This window comes from Vollenhovia emeryi, unplaced genomic scaffold (assembly GCF_000949405.1).
Source record: "Vollenhovia emeryi isolate VEMERY1.0 unplaced genomic scaffold, V.emery_V1.0 DF939145.1, whole genome shotgun sequence".
NCBI classification, from domain to species: Eukaryota; Metazoa; Arthropoda; class Insecta; order Hymenoptera; family Formicidae; genus Vollenhovia; species Vollenhovia emeryi.
In genome coordinates, this window is record NW_011967221.1 from 2,662,298 (window position 1) to 2,681,864 (window position 19,567).

Consider the following 19,567-nt stretch of genomic DNA (forward strand, 5'->3'; position numbering starts at 1 on the left):
TGAGCCGTCCTGTCGTGAAAAATGGTTTCGGCCAGACTCCGAGGTATCTGCTAACAATTGGTCACTGCAGTTCCACGTTGACGCGTTTCCTCTGGCGCAAAAACACAATAGGCCATTTTATTTGTCATTTCGCATTTTCCCAGAGCTGAAATTTCAAGTCTATGAATATCAGATTGATTCATCAATCAAATCGCACTACGATTTATATCTGTCCCTTTTATTGTGGCAATACCTCGATCGTAGCCACGCTGATTAATCTATCTCAATTAACGATAACCATTCATACATTTGACGATGTACATCAAACGTCTCACTTAATAAACACATTATTGTTCCAGTCAGTATGCCAACTTTATTGGCTTATTTCCAGTATTGCACAATGCACGTCACTGTAATATCATTTGGTTTAGATAATGAAATACTATTAAAATACAAGATAGGATTTTGCAAAATTATCCACGCTATTTGTTCGATTCCATTGATTTGAACGGTATCTAAAGCATAGAAATTTTTCGATTTTTCAACTGGAATAAGCCGGCAGCTATTTTAGAAGTGTTGAAAGCCAAGTGAACGATTGGGCCACTTTGAATGCAATGCAGTAGATCGTCGAAAGATTCCGCAAAGCCAAAACTTTAGAAACCTTTTCCCAAAGGCGAGAAAATTTAAGGATCAAACTCCGTAATTTCGCTGAACATTTACCAAGTTTCCTTCAGAAACTTTTCGGAAATGCAAGTGGACTTTGTACAATATAAACCTTTGTCTGAGGAAAAAATTTAATTTTGTCAACGTAAAGTAAAATTAGAAAAGTTCTATTTAACGTGTACAAAATATCGGCATCCTCAAAAGCTAGTGTAGATAATATTTAAACGGCCGCGGATAATATTTCGCGACAACACTAACAAACGTGGATTTCAAGATTGTTTTATGAAATGTAAGAATATTTAGGATTTATAAAAAAAAAACGGTCGCAATATATCAAATAATGTTATGTATATTAAACCAGGTTTTTGAATTCACAAACAGATTTTTACAAAAAAAAAAGAATACCTTACATCGCTGATATCGAAATTATTAGATTTTATTTAAAAATTTGATATGTCCATATGCATCGATATATAACAAAATTTTTAAATAAACTGTACGCGTTGAAAAATTTTTACGAGAGAAGACATTGGTACACCCCCGCTTCTCTCTTTCTCGCTGTATATATTGATCGTATAGCTTTGCGCACTTTTCGCGCAAACGACAAATTGCATTTAACGCTGTATGTGAAAACACTCAAAGATATAGATGATGACAGATGAACACGCAAAGCTAAAGGTGGACAGTCACGTAGAGATGCGCGTCATTGGATGAAAAAAAAAATATTCACATTTTGTCACTGCACGGCAAGTGTCAATAGACAGCCCGAATAAAAGTGTTTTGTTCAACGGACTACTCGCTACTTTTCAACAAACAATCGTAACGTGTATCGCACCCGTAGACAATTCGACGTTTCTACGCGCCGGATATGGTTGCCTGATATTCGGTGCCTGATATCAGAGTGCAGTTAAATAAAATTCATACACTCGCCAACTATTTACGTAACTGTTTCTCACAAACTATACAGATAATTGTATTATTAAAATGCACCTTGTATTATTTTAATTAAAAAACATGCGTATCGTTTAGTTTCAATTGCAAATAGTTCGGGATTGTTGTATTAATTATCAATGCGTTAAATGCATGTTTTGCATTACATAAATGATCGTCAACAATTGATTGTTTGTATTTACTTGTCGGCACGCGAAGCAAGTTTAGCGCGTTCATTCTCTTAATTTCGATAACTGGAATACGTTATTATCGTCTGAAATAGTATATAATGTTAATATATCTTCTTTTTATTAAAGCAGCAAATGCTTTCCGTTTACCGACTTTTTAAATTATCTCTTCCTTACGGCGCCGGTGTTTCGTAAGTAACTAAAATTGCATCGTGTTCTGCTCCGCCGCGGATATTGTTATAAAGCGCTCAAAATATTACACAGTGTCACGAGTGTCGGGGCGCCTTTTTCCTGTGCGCGTGCCCACAGAATAAGCACACATTATTGCACAGTGCACTTACGGTCTCGGAGTAATTGCGGAGCCCCTCTGTAGCGGAATGCTTTTCGCCGCTAATGAAAAGCGCTGAACGCAAAGGTGTGTGTCGTAGGCGACCGAGCTAGGAAAAGCATCGATGCCTTGAAAGCGCCGCGCGACACGAAGTACGAGAAATCGAAGCTCAAAGCGAGAGGCTCGAGTAGAGACGACCTAAAAATCGAACCGACCTAATCCGACTGCTGTTCGCGATCGCGGAAGATCAAAGGGGCGGCCATCGTTTCACGTTTCTATGCGAATTCTCTCATTTCACTTGTCGCATTCTGTCGCACTGTTGTCGTGCTACCTTGATTACAACAGATCAGTCGAGAGTATCGACAATTAAACAATGTAGCGCTAATTGTAATAAAAGGTGCAGCACAAAAAGTTGAGGTAACACGTTCTTGATTAATTCTGTTATCAATCGGCTAGTTATTAAAAAAGTTGAAAAAGACAAATTGCTTTAATACCCCAGCTATTATGCAATCATTAAAGGCTAAACTTAAAAATGTCTTTGTGCGAACAATTTAATCCAACCATAATTTGAATGTTGATCTATGTCTGACGTACATCCTTCTCTTATAAATAAATAACGGACTTTCATATTTTCTATTAAAATAGATGTCTTTAAATATGCATTAAGGAAGGAAAATCCTCCTCTTATCCTAATTACATAATTTCCGGAATATACTCTTACAAAGACTTATTTAGAATGCAGTTCTCTAAAATAGTAGCCGGGGAATCTCGTGTGCTTATCCTGAAAATGGTCCGCAGCTTTTATGCGAGCTCTTGCATCTTCTTACATTAACCGTTAAATTTACAATAAATCCATATTGTCGATTATAGAAAATTAGTGTTCTCAATTGTGGTAATCTTAAAATATTATTTAGAATTAGTATTTTTATTACTCAATATTGACTCACGATTTTTATGACTTAAATTTTCAAAATATACATTAAAATAAAAATTTAACATTACAAAAACCTTTATTCTGTGTGTATTTTGCAAAGCCCCAATTATTATTTAAATAATACAAAATGCATGTTTCATTATTAAAACCATAAACTATTATATTGAAATAATAATATTGTCATGTTGAAGAATATGCTTTTATTGCTACAATTATTGTTATAATTCTTGCTATCGTCACTTAATCGATGCATTTTTTGGTAACTGCCACTTAAAATGCAAAAAGCGAAGAATAAAACTTTAACGTGGAACCTTAGTTAATCGGGTCTCTGCCGTAATCGGCTTAATTGCCAAGGAGTTTGCAGGCAGGCTTTACGAGGAACGGTCTCAACCCGAACTAGAAGTACCTACTTTACGGAGAAAGTCGCTCGTGTATCGGTGTTTGAAAATGTCACAGCAGGGACGATACACATAGGCCAAAATGCAGTCAAACCTCAAGAGATAAGGTTATATATATATTCTTCTCTATATTCTTTTTTTTTGCATTTAAATTAGATTTTTTTATATATCGTATATAAAGCTTCATTCATTATTTATAAATTATACATTTGTATTCTTTAAAAACATATTTCGAATGCTATGTTTCGAAAAAGGGGACAATGTGTATACAATGGAAGACATATATATTGCATATCGAGAAAATTCCCAGTTTTCATGCATGCGTTACAGAGCATTATGGTATGCGCTAAATGCGCGTAATAGCGTTTTCATGCATGCGTTATACAAATGTGATAGCTCACAGGTTTAACTCCAAATATGTATAAGCTCATATCCGTAATACTTAAATAAAGGCACCACCTATGCCAGGTCCTAAAATGGCGTTTAAGTTTCAATTTGATTTATATCTGAAAAGGACCGAGGTAAAAATTAATTGTTACTTAAATAAAGATTTGGAAATGGAAACTTTATAATAAAGCACAGTCAGTCATCATTTATACAAAAATTCTTAATATTATTGTCTCTTGACATAATTTATTAAATCGCGCGATGCAACACACTGTAACGTGTTTCAACGCGTATATGAAAAGTAAGAATAAGATAAAATAGATATTGGTAGAAATTACATTCCAGTATTGTTAGTATAGAAACCGAGATTCGTGAAATGGTCGCGAACTAAACTCGGAGCTTCTTTATAAATACGCGGATTAATCTGCTCTTAGTAAGGGATTTTTTTTATTTTTACGTAAGTTCAATGCATGAAATCGTGTTTCTGTGGTTATTCTCTTTTTACAAGATTATCCGTTGAAAAGTTAAACTATGTACCTTGAAAGACAATTTTAAATGGGATTTATCAAAGTAACGGCAACAAAAGTGCAGCGAATTTAGATGTCTTTGTAACTGTACCAGTCTTTCCTTTTTCATATTCATTCAAAGTCTACAATTTCATACCGCAACTAGACCCCAGAGTCTAGACCACTTAAGATGAAAATGAGAGCAGGTCACACAGGTGGTATGAAAAATTAAGCACGCCGTCAACTGACGATGAATAGTAAATTAAATTTCGGAAATTTATTTATGATTACATTAAGTTTCTCTAATCAAAGGCACTTGTCTAGGTTTTATTTTTCTAGACAGATCCTTTATTTCATTTACTCGTCGATATGAAACGTTGTAAGATCAAAAAGAAAGAAGCACGTATTTTATTTTATTGCTTCTTTTATACACATTTTATTGACGTTCAATTTGTAATCAGGTCTAAGTCTCTACTCGCAAAATTAGAACGCTTTCCTTTCTCTCTCTCTTTCTCTCTCATCGATCGCCAAGCGAAGTGGACGAAAAAAGTAATAAAAAATGAAAGTAAAATATTATTAAATTAATAATTATACAATTACTTAAAAAAATTAAATTTTATAGATAGAGTGCATATCTGTTCTTTTCATAAACTAACGTTTCTGTGCTTCTTTGAAATGCAAAATTCTTAATACATGAGCGCTGTATTTTGTAATACCAGTAATATCAATTGCGTATAATGTCGGAACAATTTTGTTTTATCATAGATAAACGCAGCTTCATTACTCGCACACGCCTTTTCTTGCACGTGCGAGTATTTCTACCGGCAGCCTCTTGCATTCTTTCGAAATGTATTCCGTACGTGACTGGTATCAAATTGCTGGACACGAAAGTGCTTGAATCACAGCTCCACGGCACGAACTCGTGTGTACGACTGCTCGCTGTAAAGCTCCGGAATGAGAAAACTCCGCAGTGCTGGCGCGACCGAAAGGCAAAGGAAATTAAAACCGATCACTATTGTGTATCTCTGAAAAATAGCAGATAGGCGGACTACGTCAAACACGATGAAGAAATAAAAACGTCCGTATACGGCCGATATAATCGACGTGATAATCGCGATGAAATGAGGGCATGCGTGACGAAGATAGGACGAATTTTGTCAGTAGCGATGATACTCTTGTCGAAGTTGGGAAAATTTGGATAAATGGAGTTGCAAAATTTAGTTTGCACGCAGACTGAATGTAGAGCGTACGAGTATAACGCTGTTAACTGGATGCACTTATTCGCAAGCACGCGGTCCGTAAATAATTATCAGTGCACTCTGATGTAAATTATAAAAGTGCAATTAAATTGCCGAGTTTGCGTGTCGTGCATAATAACCAGAAAAAAATTAAGTATTTTTAAGTATTAAAAATATGAATTTTGTAATATTTCGGTCATTACTAACATCAGACTTTAATTTCGTAACGTACATTTTTTTATCAAATTTTCTAACATGCACTCAACATTTTAATAGCGACTGCGATCGATAACACTCTGGTTTATCGGACTAGAAATAAATTATAAAATTAATGCTGTTTAAATTGTCTGTTACAAGAACGGCAAGACACAACTTTGTACATTTCCGAGACCGTCCAACGTTCATTAGCAAAGACTTGCTTATAAATTATCTTGTGGCAAAAAGTATGATAAATATTAGAAAAACGTCTTTAAGATACGCGGTACGTCGTCGTTGTTGCAAGCGAACTGTAGCTCGCATTCGCTCGCATGTCGATGATTACCACCCAGTTCTCTGAAAATGTAAACAACTGGTCTTCGTTTCATGGTAGAACTGTAGAATTAACAGCAGCAAAGAAACAGACTGGGAGATCGAAAATCTCTTTTAAAAAGTCACATCAAAGAAACTTGCAGAATTGTTTTGCACTGTACCGACGTCGTTCGATCTTTTTTACAAGGTTACAAAGACGATGCAATGTCCTGTGAAAAAGATGTTCTCCTTAATGAAAACTTATAATTAAGGACTTGTAATTCGAAATTTGATATTATAATGTTTAAAACTAATTACTTTATTCAATTTTTATTTTATCAGCATCGAGACATTTAGCGCGTGTTAAAATTCGAAATAATAGTTGTAAATGTAAATCAAGTAAAATCTCAAGGAACTAATCCTGCATTAATCAGAAATATATTAGCATATTTAAGTCAATTATTACTGCGACCATTTTAACTATTCGAAAGATTTCGTGATATTACGGGACTACAATTTCATCATCAGATCCACGGTTCTACATTAGATTGTGCCATATGTAGTATGCACGTACTACATATAGCACGTATAATGAATGGGATTGCAGTTACCTCTCCTCGGAAACGATGATAGCATCGATCGCGGCTTCGTGGCCGGGGCCACTTGCAAATGTACGGAAAGATGGGCCAAATGGCCCGATTCAAAGTGCCAAACTTCGGACGTTGGTCCGGAGCTCTTTTGTAAATGGCAGCTATCACTGGCTGTTAAGGGGTTGCCGTAGGTTTCGAATTAGGTTGGAGTTATTCCGCTGCAGGGTATGATACCCCCTTTGGATTGCCAGCCTCTGAGAAATAACGCGCCATCGTTTCTGCAATGAAACAAATTTGCGCTTTATTTCCGTGAACTCGGGGAGTTCACGCGAATTATTCATATGCCCCATTTTGTACAACTACAACGTGCATGAAAAAGATGAACGATAAGGAATAAGGAAAATTGCGAAGAAAAATTTCAATATCTTTCCCTCCCCCCCCTCTCTCTCTCTCTTTGGTTCAGTTACGTTACTATGAATACAAATTATCTCATTTATTGTATTAATGAGATAAAAGAACCAATGTTGATATACTGCATATATTACAAGAAGAATGAAATATGGCAATCTTTATATGCAAATTCAATTTTTTGTTCAATAATTGTAGCGTAAGACACTTGCGATTACGCTACTTTATTTGTGGCCAATCTTTCCCGAAAAAGAAAACATACTTTCATATAGATTCCAATAAATAATTGTGGACAGATATACATATATATTTTTGTGTCGATTCTAACATTACATTTATTATTATGTTCCACATTAATATCTGCGCTAATATCTCAACTGGAATTCACGTTGACGTAACAGAAGCACTGAGAAATCGATCCAGACAGGCATGAATAAACGTCATAATTGCATCATATTCGCGGCTTTGCGGTGATATACAAAACGAAAAGGGCAATGTCCGTAACATTCAGGCCGTGATATTTATAGCGCGACATATTTTCTAAATCTTCCCTTATTTTCTTTGACATAAATCGTCAGGTAGGTTACATGGAAGCCTTAAGGGTGATTTCTTGCCGCGAAGCCATCGCTCTTTGCGGCACGGATCTCGATACTCCCAAGGCGATGTGAACAACTTTTTCAAGACACCTTCCAATAGGGTGGCTCTCAAAAGATAGGTTGTACATTTTCCAGGTAAACATTTCGCAAGAATATGGCGGATATGAGCGTAACATAGTTCTTCTCGTAGATGAAAACAATATCGGTTTTGCAGCGGGCTATAGTGCAGCAGCCTTTCCACATCAATGATACTTTTCCCAAAGGCAAGAAGGAAGCTGACGCAATTCAAATGTAATATATTTTTATTTTATTATTACTCTTTCCGAGTATTTTTATTCCTTCTGCATTTCTAACACGTTGAAGGCATGATTTACAGTCTCATATTGTGACTACTGTCGAGGATGTCAACAGACATGAAGAAGATAAAAAAAATTTAATCAATAATGATCATTTAAACGATAACAGATAGTACTTTATGTCGTTTGCATATTTTTCACCTGTCTGCCTCTCATGAACGTCGAATCGCTCAAACGAGCGTCGAGCAGGCGTTGAAGAAGAAACGTATGATTGCGCGGGGGGCGAAAATTTGTCGCGACATGAAAAAGCGAGCTGACAATCTGTCTTTTTGCGTTTGAAGTAACGGCGGTACTCGAATAAGGAGCGAATACATAGAAGAGACGCCATTCTCTCGATTACTTCGTGCGTCAGCCTGACATTTAATTTCGCGCGAGAGCTATTGACATTTCGATCGCCGGTCTGCTAGATACCTGGTATTTGCGTTTCCCGCGCTCATCCAGCCCGAAAGCAGCGAATGGTCTCACGAACGATGAACGCGTACCACGAATCGAGTAATGCATTGCTTCCGAGTATTTAATTACTGCAGTTTGCCGTCTCCGCGAGGTGGGATACACGCGATGTGTCAGTCGATGTATAAATAACTCTGTCCAAAATTTTACATTCCATATTTCTTAATGATTCATGTTTCGTCCGCTCGAAGCTGCATTGCGTAGAAATAGCAAAAGTTTGAAATATTTGAAAAGAAAAAAACTGGCATTTATCGCAACGAGTGGTTTTCTCAAGTTTGGTTTCTAAAAATCAAGCCACGCTGATGCATGGTGAAAATTTCGTTAGTTAGTGTAATATAATGTGACGAGGAAAAGTTTGGAAGTATCGTAGTTTGAAGTTTAATATAAAGACGTGAGAGAGAGTCTCTCTCTCCTTCAAGTTTCAAGAAAGCATCGTTCTATTGAGCGCTCAAGATGTCGCGCATAATCTTAGAACGATAAGAATTTTACCCCACGCCGGTCTTACCAAAAAGATTTCAATGTTGCATTGCACAAGATAAAAGCAATTCATACAAACGAAGTTCTGAAAAGATAGTAGTTTGTAATGTCTGCTACTGAAAGTCCTGTTCAGCATTGTGCAATGTAACTCTTACATGAAATCGCAGGCGACTGAAGTAGTAGTTAAAAAGTAACAAGGGAGAGAACGAGTGTAAGAATATAAATAATTATAAATATATTTTAATTAATAAAGTTATTAAAAAATTTTAATTAGTAGAGAAATTATGTTTCATATACTTGTAATCAAACATTTCTATCAATTTAAGCGTATTGTTTTAATTGAAGATAAAAAAAATTATGATAAAATACCAATTACATTGAACAAGAATGTTTGTTGCGTTTCTTACGTTCAAAGTGTCAGAGCCACGTTAATTAAGAAAAACGACTTGAGTTACAGAATGAAAATTCAATAATGATACGCAAGTACATATCTGTAACATTATTCTTCATCAATTGTTTCATTTACCTGATCGACGAAAATAACACTTTACGATAGTTATTAAAATATATAAACGATAACATATATTCGGAAATTTATATAATAGCAAATATCCTTTCAAGATATCCGTGTCCGCACAAAATCCTGCAACTTTCGAGAGGATTACGTAATGCCCGAATTAAAAGAGTGAAGTCGAGAACTTGGGAGTTTCGTTGAATTCGTACCGTGATCGATGCTTTAAATTTTCGTATACGTATCTCGGCCATTCCGGCCGTTACCGCTGCCGGAAGTTAGCTCGCAACTTTTGTCCGATATCGAAAATCTTGGTTCAGCATTATCGTGAAAAGTCAGAAGTGCAATCTTGATACTCCAGTTGTCATTCGTCGAAACTGTAACGAGGCCTCCGGCAGAAACGCGGCTCGTATGCGCGCCCGTGTGCGCGAGGGAGTGTCCGGTTCTTCCTCGAAAATTATCCCAAGTTGCTCAAAAACGGCTGAATCGCTATCGTCAATCTGAAGTTCTTTATAAATTGATGCCAGTTACTCGAGATGGGGGACTTGTTAGTTGAAAATGCGGCGGATGTCTCGTTAGCAGCGTCTGGGCACACTACGGTTCGCACTCCTATCCCAAGTATCCTCCCTTCGTAGCTGTCTTGATGGTAATAACACCTTAGTTTTTCCGTGATATAATTGGACAGCACGGAGCGCTCGTAAAATAGGGCAGGGTTCAATTCCCGGATACAGCAGTGCGCGCACAAACGCAGTCCGCCGTGGAGTATGTAATTGAGTTTCAGATAATTTAATAACTCCTTGATGTTATTCATCGCGAGGCTCCTGTATCCTCTTCCCACATTTCCACTTGGATGTTATCTCATTGTATTATCTCTACAATTTATTTGAGGAGTTAAAATGAAAAGCGATAAGGGAAATAAATCTCGACACGTAACTAGATATTGATTTCATGAAAAGCACGTATATAGGTAAGAAAATGTCAAAAAAGATATCTCGTTATATTTAATCGTTAGAAATAAATTTGTAGGCTTCTTATAAAAGTTCTCCTTTCGAGTAATCCGAGACGAAGTAAATCCATCTCTTAAATATATTATTTGCATTATATCCCAACTGATACTTTATTAATACAATATATTTTTATTCTTTTCTCGTTTGTAAATTAACTCGAAATTTAATTTGTATTCCAAGATTTAAAAAATAATATCTTCTCCCTAGATAAATTTCCATAACCCACACATGTACATACACAAGCATTTAAAACATTAAATTACAAATTACAAATGGAGAATGCATTAATTTATTTTATTAAAAGCAGAATTAACGCTCTAATTTCAACAAAAATTGTCTTACGTGAAATTGTTTAATTATATTCTTTAAATTTTATCTTGTTATAAAATAAATGTGTTAACGTACATTAGGCATCTTTATAGGACTCGTTTAAAACGCATTACAAATAATTTAACGGTTTAAATTATAATATATTATTTTGCTTAAAAAAAAATAGCGTGGCTTTATAAAGCAATCGACAGTCTTTTTATAAGAAACCGGGAGCAGATGGTGAATCCATCAGCCCGGGGTCGCAAGGTTTATCGACGTTGCAACCAATTTCCTTGTATCGATAACGTGCATTCCCTTCAAAAGGACTCTCGTAAAATTTTATTTCCGGTCAAATTCTCGCTGTAACCGCCAAGATCGAATTAGCCCAGGGATTCTATGGTGCGAAAGTGCGACATAGCTGACGTGTAATATACCGTGTGGAACGTAATTATCGACGGCAATTACGTACCAGCCGTGAGGCGGTAGTTATTTTAATGCGGCCCGGTTCACTGACTCTCACCTGCACCGCCATCGCAATTCAATTAAGAGATCGGAAAGGGAACGGAGCTTATTGTAATTTAATCGCCGTTGTAAGGTCGTCCTGGCATGATCGTAAAACTTTCGGGATAGTCCATTAATCCCCCCGGATCCCTTTCGGTTTCATCGAATTAGCCAGCCGCTTCTGCAGACACACGACTATCCGGCGAGGATGTGCATGTTACTCGCCGAAAATTGCCCTTTCATCACTTTAACGCTTCTTATCGTCTGCCCCAGCTCCCAAAACGTGCACGTGATTTTTTTCCCTCAATTTTACCTGTCATCCTTGGTATCACTTTGTCAAACGCTCCTGTTCAAATGTCATCTGTAATCCTGTCCAGATGTAATTGTACACTATAGAAACAACTGTCGAGCGTATAATTAATATTTGTGCAACAAGCTTAATAATTTTATTGACAATGAAAATATATGACGGAACAGAGGCGAAGTACGATAAGCATTTGAAATTCGAGGTGTTCGCGCTTCGGAGGGCGCTTTAGGGAACACTGGTGCTGCAGCGAACCGACCCCGGCTATCGATCATACTTTTGCTTCCCTCTGTCGGGGATGGCGTGCAAGCTCGAGGTAAAATTTCTGTTATCCTTTAACAAACCACCCTTACCACCCTCTCGCGAATTCACCCCGCGTGATACGCCTTGCGCGTTTGGCTATCTGTTACGCGTGCTTGAAGTTAAAGGGCGTTGCGATCTGTTTTCGCGTCAACACACTACTACCTGATCGACCTTTTGCATTTGTGATTATTAATCCATTCTTTACATGACGTTTAATTCCGTCTAAATCCTAATTTTCAAGTTACAATAGACAGCATCTAAACTGTTTATTTTATGTAGAAATCTAGGCTCTCGTTTTCATACGATTTATTATGTGTGTATATGTATTATAAATGACTTGGCGTACACCATAATTTTACAAAAAATATATAATTATGCCATCGAGAGATCCTACCAAACCTGCAACATCTCCTGTTAAAGATATCTCGCTAAATCCCAAAAAGATTTATTTCATTGTATAGTGTTTTCTGTGAAAAAAAATTGTTAAAGCTAAGCATAGTTTTTGGGCCGTTAAAACAGAATAAATAACCCCGTAAAGGACTATACTGATAGAGGAAAGTCCTTTATTATGAGATAGACAGTATGAGATACCGGGTTTTCAACATCAAATCGCAAATCTTTTTTCACAACGATTACACGATCTAACAGTGAATTTTCCACTAAACAGATTTCGCTCCAATAAATCAACGATGAAACCAATAGATGATGCTTAGTAATTTAACAAACACCCTGCTATCTCATATTAGGAGCTTGTCTCATAATAGAGGACTTTTCTCTACTGATTGTATTGATACGATTTATGTTGTGCAATTTACACTCGCGTCTTGATTGCAACTGTGGAATGTGGACCAGAAGTGGTAAATAAATGCGAAGCGAGACAAAACGAATCAACAGAAAAAGCGATCGGTGGAGAAGTGGCGAATTGAAAGCAATACAATGTATGTAGCTCCGATTTGCATGTGAAGAATAGCGGGAACTTGCTGGGGGCGTAGTGCACGCGAAGTGTACAAAAGTTGGGAGAAAAACACGGAAATGAGATAACAGTTCACAATTTTCGCCATTTAATTGCATTATACATCTTCAGTAATGTCCTTATTCGCTACTCTCTAAAAGTCAATCAGTGGATTGTCAGTGGAAACAATGCTTGTATTTACTGATTCACGAATTATTCAAGTGCTATACTTATAACTGTTTTCAGTGATGGTGCACTGATTGACTTTTAGAGAGTAGGTGAGCGTGTAATCGTACATTTTCGTTCGATCTACCGACATGAGAGATTCCCACTGTTCTCCGATCTATCTGGAATTTAAATAAATTAATGATCCGATCGTTTTCGTTCGATCTAATATGATTTCCATTGTTCTCCGATATAATTGAAATTTAAATTATTAATAAATGGATGTAATTAGTATCGGTGCTCTAGTTTTGTGACAGATGAACTGACAACGAGCCAAATTTAAAGATAAATATCTAATTATCGTGTACCTACACATGCACGAAGCCAGTTGATATCATAACGATTGCGAATACTACCGATTTCCGCTGTCGAATGAGCGCTTAGAGGAATTTCCAACGAGTTTTATACATATTTGTTCGTAGCTAACAATTGTTCGGAGATCACAAAACAGAGAGTAAACATTAATCGACGACCAGAAGAGGAAGCACCGCCGGATATTCACGGGAAAATCGTTCAAGGCAAATTTGTATTTTCGCGTTTGAACGCGACCGACAATCGAAAAGGGCGGAAGGAAGTTAGGAGGCGCCCTGCGAGAGGAATCTTTAATGCACCGCGCACTCGCCGTTCCTTCCGGCGCGGCGGCGGCGACGGCGACAGCGGCGGCGGCGGCTTTTTTCACGTACTTCGCTATCCGATATGTCGCGGGAGTATCGTCGGCGGCAGCGTGGTTACATTTCGAGCGTAAAGCGCAAAGCCCCCGCGAAATTAAATTTCCCACGACGCGACCGACTGCTTTCCCCGGCGTCGATGCAACTGCAACCGGCGCGGCGGCGGACGGCTGCATTGCAGTCGGCGGTTTGGCAATCGAGCTGCGGTTGGATCGATGTACCCTCGTATATCCGTTATATGAAGCTGCACCTCCCCCATCCCCCGCGATCTCCCCTCTGGCCACCCGCTTCTTCCGCAGCGCACAAATAATGCAGCGACATTTGACCGAGTGCTCACACGCGGCGCGCTAAAAGTGGCGAGCGGCGCGTTGGGTGTCCGCGCCACGAGAGGGTGATAACCAACCCTCTCGTCTCGACCGCTTGCACTTTCGGTCGCTGCCGATTAGACCGATTGTAACGGCGAAATATGCCTCTGAGTCTACCTAAACCTTTTGACAAAATAACATTATCTCATTTGATTGACGCTCATCACGAGCGTGGTGAAGGCTGCGGCAAGGTATCTTTATCACGTGGGGCTGGATAGCTCAGTTGGAGGGGCATTCGCCTGGCGAGCGGAAGGTCCCAGGTTCGAATCCCTGGTCTAGTCCTAGCTCGTTATTTTTCTCGCCGAACCAATCATCTGCTTTTTGAAACCACGCGCCTGTCCCAGAGTCTCAACTGTGATTGGTCAGGTAGGTCAGGTACAGGGAATATGGAACGGAAATCCAACACGCGTCGGAAATTCTGTTTCTATTGCCTATTCCATATTCCATTGTGCGTCGATACACGGTTTCTGGTAAGTTGGAATTTAGTTATTTCTATGGTCGCCTGTGTTATTCCCTATTCCTATTGCCTGTGCTTTCCTATTGCGTGATAGGCTTTACAGCGAGTAGTTCCAAGCACATTTCTTTCCTACGGGAATAGTGTAATGAAAAGACGCGTTCCTGAATGCAGTCTATATTCCTCAAGTTTAATTCAAGTTGGATGATGCACCTCGTATATCGCATAAAGTTCGATTTACATATTCTACGCATAAGTTCCACGATGACTTAACTAACGTACGTAGAGTTTACTAATGGCTTCTGGTTAGACAATACTCTTCGAAATGACGAGTTACATCCGGTGCGCGAGTACAAAATGTTATGAGTACCATTGACTCTTAAAGTCGTTTTATAGAATCGGAAAGTAGTACGAGGGCATCGTTTGTAAAGAATCTGCTCGAGCGTCTCTAGTGGAAGAATCGTTACATCCGTTAGTTGTCCCCTCTTCTCTCGAAAAAGTTTCTTTTCTGATACAACGTTTCGTTTGCGACTCTCTCGACGCAAAGGAAGCAGGACCCCCTTCAGCATCCTTTATTTAAACGCGTGCTTCCGGAAAATCACCGAAGATAAAGCTTCGGATAAAGCGGACTCGAACACGGATGACACATCGCTTTAATATCTCGCGTAAATTAAACAGCATCCCGGCATCCCCTCGCCGTTTGCATTGCGACGTTCGCACGGTTATCACGCATTCGGTAATTATCCGACCGCATTGTTTTTAGCGTTCGCGCACTCGCCATTCACGGCAAATGAACGCGGACGAATTCGCGCATGCGACACATACGCTCGTCGCCGCGGGGCTAATAACAGCTACGGACTCTTAACAATCTCGAGTCGGCGGGAAATGGCTTTTACCGTTCGCTCCTAATCTCGCAGTGTGGAGCGTTTCATTATACTTAGCCGGTTCGCACAGTTTGGCAACTCGAGCAAATATCCTCCGGGTATTTCCACACATTATTACGATACTGAATACGGTTAAGGTGTAATTAACTCAGCGCTCCCCGCAGACGACCACGTACTTCTCCCCCGTTCTCCGCGGGGCGCGGTAATTAGCTCTTATAATAAATATGCTGATGCAAGAATAGCAACGCGGCCTGGAAGACGCAAGCCGTCTATCGAGAGAGTACAGTGTCTCGCGTCAAATGTACGCGCAACAAAGCAAACCGCGTATCTACAGGCAAGCCGACTTTGGAAACACCCTTCGATTATCGAATCTCAATAAAGGCTGAACCGAGCAAGCCCCTCCCCCCCGGTAGGCTCGATCGATAGCTGGGGCTGGAAATACAAAAATATTATACTGAGTTTTGATTTTTCGTTTGTGTCCTACGAGCGAAAATATCGCAATGCAAAGTCTGACCTGGCAAATTTACATTCAAAAACCGTCATTATTGTCGTCGTTATCATCACCTAAGAAAACGATATACTTTTCGTTTAACTGTCATCAAATGGTGCACTCGCTGTGCTCGCTAGCGCATTACAAAAAAAACATGAAAATTTTTGTCCAATTATATACATATAATTTTATCAATTATCGTTCTATCGTATCTAAGTTTAAACAATCCTTCAATCAGGTATACAGATCAGAAACCAATAAACTCTTTTGCCAAACCAAAATAAACTGCACTAAAATTCTTTACAATTTATAACGTCAAGATTATAACTGACAATGTTTTGTCAGGAGATTTGTCACAAGATTATAACTGACAAGATTATAACTGACAATGAGTCAAATGAATTATTTTCAAGCTTTTTGTTTCTACAGTGTTTATTATCGTACTTTCCCTCTATTTATTTTAAATTATATGTATTTCCACAGACCATGGTTCCACAGCTAAAATGGTTCGTATATCGAAGTAAGTGCTTACGTTTTGCTGATAAGAAACGACCAAGGTAACGAATGATCTCCTAAGTGTATTCGTTTGTATATTATTTAAAAACGATAATTGGCTACTGCCTTTTTATCGCACAAAGTATTGTCACGTTCTTTTTAGTATGTGTACAAGAACCGTAAGTTATTTTTCATATTGCTACTCAACTTATTTGATGTGCTTGGCATCGACCGTTTCTGGTCTTTACATCATTATTGTTTTATTCTTCCCATATACGTAAGTTCTTTTTTACTAATATTAAAGACTGACAAGAATCTTGCGTTAATCAAAAATGCGTGTACTAACTCGTAAAACATTTTTTTTTTACAAATATCGAAGATTGCAATATTTCATACTAATATCACGTTATACAATTTTGTATTAAAATTATTGATAATATTAATATGCTTATAATTTATTAATTATATTATTGTTCCATGAATAATATTACAAATTTAAGCGAGAAATTTCTGTAGACAACATTAATAATGAATAATAAAAATTACTGGTGCTATAGTTTCTTTTATAAATTATATCTTAATATAGCTCGTTTAAAAATATTTACATTACGTATCTCAATATTGTGAAATAGTCTTTACGATTCATTCTTTTTAGCAAAGTAAACTATTTTCCAAAACGACTTATATGTAAGTCTACGGGAAGATTGCAATGGATCCTAAGACAGAACAGAAAATATTTAAACGAACACAATGGCCTCAATGGCTCGCTGGTATCGGAAGTATGTGTTACTTCTATTAATATTTCAATATTAATACTATATCAATGTTTACGAAATATATTTATTACATATATTAAAGAAACCTTTTAAATAGTTTCTAAAACATATTCATATTTGATTGAAGAAATATTCACTTCAATTGGTACATGTAAAAAAGCTCTTTATCTTTTTTTCTTTATCTTTTCTTTATCTTTTTTCTTCTTTATCTTAGAAAATATAAACACAACTAATAAGTTTTTAATTTTTAGCCAATCTTCTGCTTTTACAAATAGGAATGATAGTGATGTGGAGTTCACCGTATTACAAATATCTGACTTCACCCGAAAGTGACATACCCGTGACAATGGATGAAGCTTCCTGGATAGTCTCTATATTACTTATAGGAAATATGATTGGCGCTCTTTCTAGTGCTGTTATTATGAACTATTACGGTACTGCAAGAGCGGTCTTGATGATGAGTTTGACAATAACTGCCAGCTGGCTTTTTATAGCTGTAGCTAACGAAGTGGCATGGTTGTACGCAGCCCGAATACTAGCTGGCATTAGTATGGGACAGGCATACCTCTATATCCCGTTTTACCTTAGCGAGATTGCAGACCCTACTATTCGCGGAACTCTTGTTGCCTTAGGTATGCATTAATACTTTCTACAGTTACGTTAAGCAAATTAATATATGTAACAAATTATTTTGTTATCGTAAACATCGTAATTAATCATAATATAACATGTTACAGAAAGTTTTTGTCTCTACATACATAATACATATGACAGATTTCTTATTTATAAAATTAATATAGTAAAACATATTATAAAAGAAACAAAAGTTCCAAAGAATTAAAGCGGATACAATCGCGTTAACGATAAATAATTATATGTAATACTTATAATATAATACTTATGTATTAACAAAGAGGTTTTTCTTCGCAGCTACAAATGGAACATCATTAGGCAACATAATGATGTCCACGATGGGTGCGTATTTAAGGATGGAGGTGAGCGGTATCATATGCTTTGTCATCAGTTTAGTGCCGTTAATTATCATCTTCTGGTTGCCGAACACACCGCATTATTTGGTCAAAATCAAAAAGGAGGATAAAGCGCGAGCCTCGATACTCTGGTATCATCGTGATTGCAATGTGGAATCCGAGTTGCAAACGCTGAAGCTCTTCCTCGAAAAGAATAAATGTCTATCGTTCGCAGACGTTATAAAGGAATTCAGAAATCCGTGTGTTTGGAAAGCACAAGTACTCGTGTCTATGCTCATCATATATTTTGAATTAAGCCAAAGCTACTTGTTGTATTACATGGAGACCATCCTACAAGACGCTCAAGTGACTGTTATAGAGCCGTCAGTGATGGTAATCGTCGTTAACGTTACGGGATTCGTCGGTTCCCTGGTTTCTATGTTCCTGATCGATAAGTTCGGCAGGCGAATTCTGATGATCATCTCCAGCTTGGGCCTAACGATCGCGTTCATCTGCTTAGGTGTACAATATCAACTTCTCGACGCGGGCTACGACCCCACCAGTTTTCAAGCTTTACCAATTTTCGCGATGTTGCTCTTTGCAATGTCCTCATTTATCGGCGTCATCCCAGTACCGAACGCGGTAATAAGTGAGGTCTATCCACCACATATTAAATACATAGCCAGCTGTTTCACCATGGTTGTCGGTGGGCTAATCGCTTTTGTCGCCACGTCGACATATCTCCCTTTAGTTAATTTGATCACGGAAAAGTACGTGTTCTATGCGTATGCTTTGATACTAGTAACCGCCGTACCATATAGTTATTTCTGTATGCTTGAGACTAGGTGCAAGTCGTTACAGCAGATTCAAGAAGAATGGAAAAGTTAAACAGAATGTTTCAACCGGATGAGTCAAATACATTTATTATCGAATTCTTCAGATCTCTAGAAATTTGAAACAAACTCGTTTTTCATGTTCATTACGAAACATTTTTCGTGTCGACAGCGATACTAAGTAATATTAATATGACAAATAATGATTTAACAAATTAAAATCATAAAGCAAAATATTTTTATTTCATCTGAGCATAGGTAACTTATTTAACTGTGTAATATAAACCAACGTGGATTAACGAAAAACATCTGACAAATATATAACGGTACTCACTTCTACTCATTGTATATCATCTTAGCACATGTACAATTATGCTGTATGGGGCCATGAAAGCTCGCGATAGTGCTGGATTATTGGACGTGTTGAATGATCCAAGGGTCGGATTAACATTATACGGTAAATAAATTCATGCTTAGCTCTATACTTTTTATCACTACTTTTATAATAAAATTAAAATAAATAGCTTTGATTTATAACTATTTTAACGGTTTCAAACAAAAAACTTTTATAAAATTCTTTGAAATGC

The 19,567-nt window shown here is 37.5% G+C and overlaps 1 protein-coding gene across 3 annotated transcripts; it reads left to right on the forward strand.

The window, feature by feature from the left end:
• Window positions 1–16,386: 16,386 nt before the first annotated feature.
• LOC105566381 (facilitated trehalose transporter Tret1-like) lies at window positions 16,387–19,536 on the forward strand. 3 transcript variants are annotated; one of them, XM_012020322.1, is made up of 4 exons: window positions 16,387–16,582; window positions 17,059–17,182; window positions 17,431–17,811; window positions 18,110–19,536. In XM_012020322.1, the coding sequence occupies exons 2-4, from the start codon at window positions 17,113–17,115 to the stop codon at window positions 19,033–19,035; spliced, it is 1,377 nt and encodes a 458-aa protein (XP_011875712.1). In that variant the 5' UTR covers window positions 16,387–16,582; window positions 17,059–17,112; the 3' UTR covers window positions 19,036–19,536. The 3 variants fall into 3 exon arrangements, with proteins under 3 accessions (XP_011875712.1, XP_011875711.1, XP_011875713.1); XM_012020321.1 differs by lacking the exon at window positions 16,387–16,582 and adding an exon at window positions 16,593–16,680; XM_012020323.1 differs by lacking the exon at window positions 16,387–16,582 and adding an exon at window positions 16,593–16,680 and having other exon boundaries at window positions 17,455–17,811.
• The last annotated feature ends 31 nt before the right edge of the window (window positions 19,537–19,567 follow it).